Genomic DNA, 8,329 nt, shown 5'->3' with positions numbered 1-8,329 from the left:
AGAGAGAAATTGAAAATAACTGGATGAGCTCAAACAGCGCTTACCTAATTACTTCTGAACTTCTCATTTAGAAAGAGATGAATAGGTATGCATTACATTGCTGGAAAAAAAAAAAAGGCTTTCGGATAATCATCTTAGACTTTTACAAAACAGTCTTGCCTTACCCGTTTCTTTCTAAAGAAAAAACGAAATCTTCTAGTTGAAAACTAGTTTTAAAAACCAGATATTTCACAGTAAAAACATTTAAAATATAAGTTTACCTTCTTTAAAGACAGGGAAAAAGATTTAAGCGATTCTCAGTTTTCTTATTTCATGCCAGAAAATTCTACTGATGAGGAAAAAAACCAACTGTGTCTGATTATTTTTTAAGAGAGCCCTGGGGTTACAATAAAAAAAAACTTTGGTTGTTTTTTTTTAATTTTTAATTAAAATTGAATAAACGCTTAAGGAGAAATTAGCAGTCACCTCCATCCAAGACCTACTTGGGTTTTATAACAGAATCAAAGCGTATTTAAAAAAAAAAAAAGTAAAACCTTTTAATACATCAAATATACGGAATTTTAATCTTTAAAGCGATACATTGTCTATTTTAGTACATGACGTAAACCTTACTTAACCCTTTTTACAGGGTGGACTTAAAAATTAAAAATAGTTAAGTGTTCCTTTTAAAGAACAAAATAAGGCAAATGAGGTTTTTGGAATAGAATTGTTTTTGTTTTTTCTTCCAGAATACATACAAAAAAATACCAATTCTCTTTCAAGGGTATACACCTTAAAAATAATTGCAATTTGAAATTATAACTGACAAATTGCGAGTTGTTTTTAGTAACAAACATGCATGTAAATTTTTTTCGTTTCAATGAGACATTAAATAAGAACGTACAATACAATCATAGCAATTTTAAAGTAACATTAAAGAGAAGACCTCTATCTTTTTATTTATATTCTACAATGGGTGTTCCACTTTTACCTATTGAGCTCAGTTTAGTAATGCACTTTATGATTCGTTGTCCCGCTTGAAGCTAACATAAATAAATACAGTGCTCATGGATCCAGTCCTCAAATGAACACTATTTTATAAAAAGTCAGATTTTTTTTTTTCTTTCCAACTTTTATAAAGTTTCGCAGGGCTTCCTTCCCTTACCGCTAGACTTTGTGTTGAGTGTCAAAGCCCCGCTGCCTGCACTCACTGGTACCCCAGGGCCGAGGCTGTGGTGAGTCTCTGCCCATAGAGTGCGTAAGGGGAGTAGTAGGGTCCGGTGGCAGCGGGCACGGGCACGGGGGCCCCGGGGGTGGGCAGGGGGCTCTTGGAGTACGGGTGGTAGCGGCTGCCGAGTCCCAGCGCGTGGTGCGGGCTGCGCAAGGCCAGCGTGCCCGGGCTGCCCGGGGCGCCCGTCGTGGGGATGTGCATGTGGCACGCCATGGCCGCGGCCGCTGCGCTGGCCAGCGACGAGGAGCTGGGGTAGCTGGAGAGGAGTTTATCGGTGCCCGGGAAGGCAGTATGGGTCCGCAAGTGGCTAAGCAGCTCCTCCGAGGTGGCAAAGCGCTTGTCGCAGGGTCCGTTGGCCGACACCCAGTTGCAGATGTGTGGCTGGGGGTCGTTGGGGAGCATGAAGCCGTAGGGGTACAAAGGGTGGCCGGCTAGCGAAGGCGGCGTGGCGCCGGTCAGCGAGGAGTGGACGCTGTGCAAAGGGTGGGTGGGGTAGACGAGGGGGTATCCGGACTTGAGGGCTTGGTCGTGGGCGCAGGAGGCTCCGGCGGCGCCTGCCAGGTGGCTGGCGCAGTGGTAGCTCAGGCAGTACGGGTCTCGGCACAGGCTCGCCGTCATCACCGACGGCGGCGACGCGCCCGCCAGCGGGCTCGACCCCGCCGGCTTGCTGCAGCCCAGGCTGCTGGCGGCGGCCAGCTGGGCCCCCACCAGGCTGGAGGATTTGGTGGGGTCCAGAGCCACTCCGTGCGGCAGGAACTGTGGCGGGTAGCCGGCGTAGGCTCCAGCCAGCGTCCCCGGGTAGCTCATGCCCGCCGGGGGCAAGGGGAAAACGGTCTGGCCCGGCTTGTAAGGGGAGACGGGGGCCACGAGGCCGGAGCCCAGAACGGAGGTGGAGGAGGTGGCGGTGGTGCTGCTGCAGGAGGAGGCGGAGTCCGATGCGATGGGCTTGGAGCCCGGCGTGCTCTCCTGATGCTGGTTGACCTCCACGTTAATCCCGGCACAGCTCACGCTAATCCGGCTGTGGCTGATGCTGGTGGTGCCCGGGCCTCCCTCCGAGCCGGAGCTGCCGCTCTTTCCGCAGCCCTCCGAGTCCTTCTTGTCCTCCCCGCCTTTGCCCTCGGCCGGCAGCAGCCCGGGCGAGCAGGCGGAGGCGCTGGAGTTGGGGCTGCCTGTCCTTGGGGTGAACGGCTGGCAGGTGGCGCTCGGCACCCGGAATCCCGACTTCTCCCCGGCCGCGACCCCCGCGGCGGGGGCGCCCGCGCAGCCCGCCGCCCCCGGCTCCTTCTTCTCCGCGCCCGGCTTGGAGTACGGCTTGAAGCTCGATTTGTCCTCCACGCCGATGTCGCTGAGCTTCAAGGGGCCCGACTTGGAGTCCTTGTCGCCTCCGGAGCCATTGGAGGTGACCGAGGAGAGTTTGGAGGAAGGGGACGGGTCCGGCTTCCCTATCTGAGAGCAAGTTTGTGCCAAAAGGGCCAGGGGGCTCTTCTTTGCATCCAGCTGCGGAAATCAGAAGGACACAGAAAGAAAGAGATTTAATCGGGATGTGAGAAAACCCCCATTGCTTACATAGGACTCTTGTCCCGTAGGTTTCTGCAGAGTACAGTCTGGAAGTAACGAACAGTTTGTGCGCATTCATCAACTTGACAGCCCCCTCCCTTGAATGCACCATTTTCCATAAAGCCTTTAAAAAAGGCTGGGGATTTTCGTATCCCTGCGAGCTCGCCGCGGCCGCCTTCAACGCCCCAGCCTCCCCGGCAGTGGCCCGGGCAGCGCGGAGCTCGGCGTCCCGGCGTCGCTCGGGCAGTGCTGGCCCGCAAACCCGCCCGTGAACTATAGCGACTGCAGCATTTCTGCACCCTGACTGCTGGCACTATTTATAAACAGAGCCCGAGCTAGCCGGCGAGCAGGGCTCCCCGGGAGAAGAGTGTCCTCGCTCCGCAGAGACCTTAATGAAATCATTCATTCCCACGGACACACCCTTCCCACCACCAGCTCTGTTTCGAGTTTCGGTCCCGCAAACAGAGAGCTAGGCAGAGGGGGACCAGCAACCTCGAGAAAGAGCAGAAATGGGACCAACAGGCGCCCCGAAGTACAGATCCATATCGGTACTTGAAAGGAATCGGTCGGCGAGCCGAAATAGTTATCCTGCCGCACCCACGTTTGAGCCTGTCGCTCTCCGCGTCGTCTCGTCCCGTCCCGTGTGTTCCCCCCCCCCAACACACTCCCTGCAAAAGCAAGGTTGTTTGGCGCTCGGAGCGCTGCTTATTTGCGTGGCCGGATCGTAACCCCAGCGTGGATCGGTTTCTTCCACCCATCCCTCCTCTCAAAAAGCAGGGAAAAAAAAAAAGGCTCAAAATAGCAAAAAAAGAAAATATTAATTTTACACAGGAACTAGACATTATCCCAGTAAACACGGAAACAATACCCAGGAGTGGCTCCTCGCACTAACTCGAGATCAAAAGAAGCCCCTGTCCCGGTGTAAATGCATTTCAAAGCGCAGGAAAGTGCCGAGGGCGGCTGGCGGAGCCGCCATGCACAGCCAGCGCCCGGGCAGGGACGAGGAAAGCGACGGGGGCCGGGTCCTTACCTCGATGGGGCTGACGGGCGTGGAGGGTAAAGGCTGCAGGTATTCAGGGTGTAAAATGTGTCCAGTCCGCGCCGTGAGCATTTTCAAGACTTTGATGGGTAGGCGGTTGGCTTGGCGTAGCGGGTCCGAGGGGGGGACGGCGTGGAAGCAGGGCTTGGCGGCGGCGCTGCTGCCGTTATTCCCAGCGTGCCCGTTCGGCCCGGCGAGGTCGGCGGCGCTGCGGCTGCGGCGGGGGCTGCCTCCGGGTTCGCTGAGGCTGCTGCTGCGCTTACTACTTCTTATAGCAGAAAGCGAGGGCGATGTGATCATGACCCAAAACCTCGCATGAAAACTGGGGCAAGTGGCGCCGCTCGCACTCGGAAACGCTCGCTCGCTTTCTGCGGGCGAGAAAGGAAAAAAGCCACACGCCCCCCGAGCAGAAAAACAAACATACAATGTCCCGTGGCTCTCTCTGGCGGGGAGGGCGTGGGTGGGGAGGGGGAGGGAAAGGGGGAGCCGGCCGGAGAGAAAGAGGAGGAAAAAAGCCGAGTAATCCTTGGGCTGTGCTGGGGGCGGGGGTGGGGGCTGCGAGCGTGTGCCGCGGTCCCCCTCGGCCGCTCTCAGCTCCCCCGGCTGGCGCGGCGCGGAGCGCTCGCCTCCGCCGCTCAGCTGTGATGCGAGCCGCTGCCCATCCAGCCCGGGATCTGGCAAAGAAACTCACTTCAAAAGCAGCTGAATTAGTCTGAGATTAAAGCCTTTGCCGCCTTCCAATCAAATGGGACCCCGAGGTGATTGGAGGGTCAAGGGGATGTGACGTTCCCTTTTCTGGGCTTTTTTTTTTTTTCTCCGTTTTTAATGGTCTCTCGCTCTTTTTTTTTTTTTCCCCTTCCCTTTCTCGTCCGCCTTCCCTCTCCCCTCCCCTCCTTCCTTGTTTTCGCTCCTAGGATGGGATGGGCGTTAATTCTGTGTTTCACATCACGCGCTGCGAACGTTTTTCTTCCTCCGCAACCAGCGCGGATCGCGCGGCAGCGGCGGGGCGGCCGCGGGGCTGGGGGCGCCGCGCCTGCCGGGGGGCGGCCGCGGGCTCCGCCGCCGTCCCCCCGCCCGCCCCCGCCGCTCGCACACCGCCCCGAGTACGACCTGCCGCCCGCCACGCACGGCGCTGACGGGCCCGGCCCGCGCCCCCTCTCCCCGGGCCAGCCCGCCGGGACCTCTCCGGGGCCGCCGCCGCGCCGTGTCCCCTCCGGGACCCGCGGAAGGGCGCGGGGCGCTTTTCCCGCCCCTCCCGCCTGACAGCGCGGGGGAGGCCCGGACGAGAACCTGCAGAGCGCCGGCCTGCACGTCGCCGGCGGCAGCGGGCGGGAGCCGGGGCGCTGCGGCGCGGCTTGCGGCGGCGCGGGGAGCGCGGCGGGATTGGGGGAGGTCGTCACACGCGGGGCTGTCACGCACAGCCCGCCGCCGCCTTTCGGGACTCTCCGCCCCGCCGTCAATTGTCAGTGCTCCCCAACCGCAATCAATCAGTTATTTGTCAGCCCCTGTCAATCCGCCCTTGATTTATGTCAGCTTTTGTTGCTGATTACAAGCCTGGTGTGACTTGAAGGGGGAAGGAGAGAGAGGGAGAGGGAGGAAGAAGGAAAGAAAACAGAGGGAGAGACGGGCTCCTCGGGAGAAAAAGAAAAAGCCTTTTAATTTTCGGAATAAATCCTTGGAGTAAACTGGATTTGTTTGCCAGCAACCGGTAGCCCTCCCCAGCCCATCACTGCCCTGTCGGGGAGGGCTGCTGGACTCCTCTTCCCCTTCCCTCTTCGTCCTATTCGAAAGTGTCCTTCGTCCCTGCGCCCGCCGGGCTGAACCGGTCCCCGGCAGCGGGGCCCTGGGAAGGCGGCCCCTCGCCCTAACGAGAGTACTGGTTCGCCATTTATGTGTTCGATTTTCAGCTAGGCTGTGTTGAGAGCCTTCTGGGTACGCTCACGGTGTCCACCCGGGCGTTACATTCGTTCTGCTTTGTGTCTGTGCGCTCCCGAAGGGTACCGAGTCCTCTGCCCTCAACCCCGTTTTTACCGGTGCCGGCGGATGCCCCGAGCGGAATCCGCAGCCCTTCAAGTCACTGGGTTTCCTTTTTCTTTTCTCTTTGTACTTTGCTTCCCACTATCCCCCCACCTCCTCATCCCATAACATTTTTTCACAGGCAAAATGTGTTAATCAATCTTTTACTTTTGTTTCCGGATCTGACATGGTGGCCCACACAATCTACAACATTAACAAAAAGGTCACTTAGAGATAAAACACGTTTGACAAGTGAAGAACAAGGCAAGTGCTTTAGGGGTCGCGTCCAATTCCTGACCTGGACTCCAACCAGAACAGGCGCTGATCCTGGAAGGGTTGGACGAGAGGAAGGACTTTCGCTTTCTCACGTTTAGATTTGCTGAAACCAGTCCTTTTTCTTCCCTTGAAACACCGATCTGCCCCAGTCCCTAAACAGATATGTCAGATAGTCTTTAATGACCTGCTCTTCTTACGAGGTATATGTAAGGCAGGTTTTCCTCGGTATTACCCCCGCCTTTCCCCTCCAAGAGGTACCCTTTAAATCTTGCAGCGCAGTAAGTATATCTGCTGTATTTTATTTAAACCACTTCACTCTTTTACTACAGTGTATAGAGTTGGATAAATACACGGAACTCCTGTAGCTTTAATAAAGATGCGATTAATTTAACAAACTTTGAAATTTCTATCTTTTCTATGAAAGATAAGGTTTATTGGCACAACTTCTCAGTGGAGAATCATAAATGTACTTTCATTTTGCAATCACGGCGATCATCTTGCAGGACCATCAAAATTAAAAGGCAGGGGAGAGGAGGTAGAGAAAGAAATTTTGCATAAAACCCACGATATTGCAATAGGACTGACAAGACCCACAACTTGCCCTCAAGGAACTCCCCCCGTCCCCCCTCCTTTATCTAGAGTGGAAGTGACTTGAATCTGCCCCAGGTTTTCCCCCAGTTCTTTCTTTTGTTGTCAAGTCCAATTGATAAATGGAGTGCAGTAAAACTCTGGAAGAAAAAAAAAAAAAAAAAGCTGAAACCTTCATTTGTGTTCATTTGCATTAAAGTGCTTGGAACAGCTGTTTTCCTTACAGGACCGGGGAGACTCCTATCTGTTTTCTCGTTGTATTTATCCTGCCTCCCAGGGTGAAAGACTAAAGATTAATTGTCTTAAGGTAGAGTCAGCTGTGGGAAGGCTCTCCCTCCCCATTTTCCCTTCCCTCTCTCTTTTCTTGTGGAGGTGAGGGTGATTTCGGGAAAGGGTTGTTTTACTTGTAAGCCAAGGAAGCAGAGGCGATAGCCGTACTCGAATAAAACAGGCAGCGCACCGACGGGAAGAGCGGGGGACGGAGCGGGGGGAACAGCACGAACCCCGATCTTTCTGGCTGAAGTAGAAGCATCAGAGGGTAATTTAATTAGCAACTTCAGAGGACAGCTTTTTCATTTGCTTTTCTTTTTCATTTTTTTTCCCTCTCCCCTCAGCCTTTGAAATGAGATTTAAATCTCACTCAGTACTGTAAACTTTTTTATGTAGAACCTTGTAAAAAAATCAGCCCCAAGACATCTCCTCCCCTTTGCGCCCTCCAAAGCATTTTTGAGCTATGAGAGCTTATTCACTGCTCTCAACACATGCAGAAAACGATTCCCAGCGAGGGGCTCGGAGTTAGGATGCACACGCGTAGGATCGGGCAGGCGGCGGGGCTGCAGCTTGAAACGGTGCGGAGTTTGTGATTTGCCTGCTGCGGGCTCCTTTCCTCTCTTGAGCCGAAGAAGAGCGATTCTGTCCTGCTCTCCTGCTCGTTACCTTCGCGAGGGATTCTTGTTTAATGAGTCCGTGCAGACGGTTTGCTGTTTGGCATTTACTTGTGTAGTCTTGTTGAAATTTTGGTGGCTGTTGCTTTTATTCCTTTGGGGAAAAAAAAAAAATCCAAGGGTTGGAACCCGTCTTCCTCTTTTTACAAAGGAAAATTGTAACTTTAAAAAAAAAAAAAAAAGTAGAGCAAAGGAGGAATTAATTAACAAGTGCCAGTCCACACTTTCCTTTACCTACCAGCTATTGGCAAGCATGTCAAGTCGATTTTATTTGCACACAATGGAAATGATTTATTTTCTCTTAAAAAGGAGTGGGCTGGCAGATATTTGAGGAGGAGAGGAGAGCGAGAGCGAGAGAGGAAAAAAAGTTTGAAAATGCCTTGAACTATTCACTGTCGAGATGGCTAATCAGTATTGAGGCTCGAGGGCACTCGGGCAGCTTTTCAATGCGGTTTTCCTTTCATCTCAAGCTGGATGGAGGCGCTCAATTAAAAGCCTATCAGTTTGTAAGTAAATCAACGCCTATCAAAGTTGTCACATCAAACAAAACGATTATTATTGCAGCCCGCCTCCCCTATTAATCTCCCTCTAAAATAATCCGCTTGACAGGTCAGGCTGGCGAGCTGCAAACCCTGGTCAGGATCACCCAAAAAACCCGGACTGACTATTTTTCCCTCGGGAGAGCGAACTGCAGAAGCC

At 53.4% G+C, this 8,329-nt stretch overlaps 1 protein-coding gene across 1 annotated transcript; it reads right to left on the bottom strand.

The window, feature by feature from the left end:
• Positions 1-238: 238 nt before the first annotated feature.
• ZNF503 (zinc finger protein 503) lies at positions 239-4,272 on the bottom strand. Its single transcript, XM_030241400.2, has 2 exons — positions 3,798-4,272; positions 239-2,707 (listed from the first exon to the last, which is right to left on the bottom strand). The coding sequence occupies exons 1-2, from the start codon at positions 4,104-4,106 to the stop codon at positions 1,187-1,189; spliced, it is 1,830 nt and encodes a 609-aa protein (XP_030097260.1). The 5' UTR covers positions 4,107-4,272; the 3' UTR covers positions 239-1,186.
• Between the last annotated feature and the right edge of the window lie 4,057 nt (positions 4,273-8,329).

This window comes from Serinus canaria, chromosome 6 (assembly GCF_022539315.1).
Source record: "Serinus canaria isolate serCan28SL12 chromosome 6, serCan2020, whole genome shotgun sequence".
Taxonomy (NCBI): Eukaryota; Metazoa; Chordata; class Aves; order Passeriformes; family Fringillidae; genus Serinus; species Serinus canaria.
This window is presented reverse-complemented; position numbering and strand designations above follow the sequence as displayed.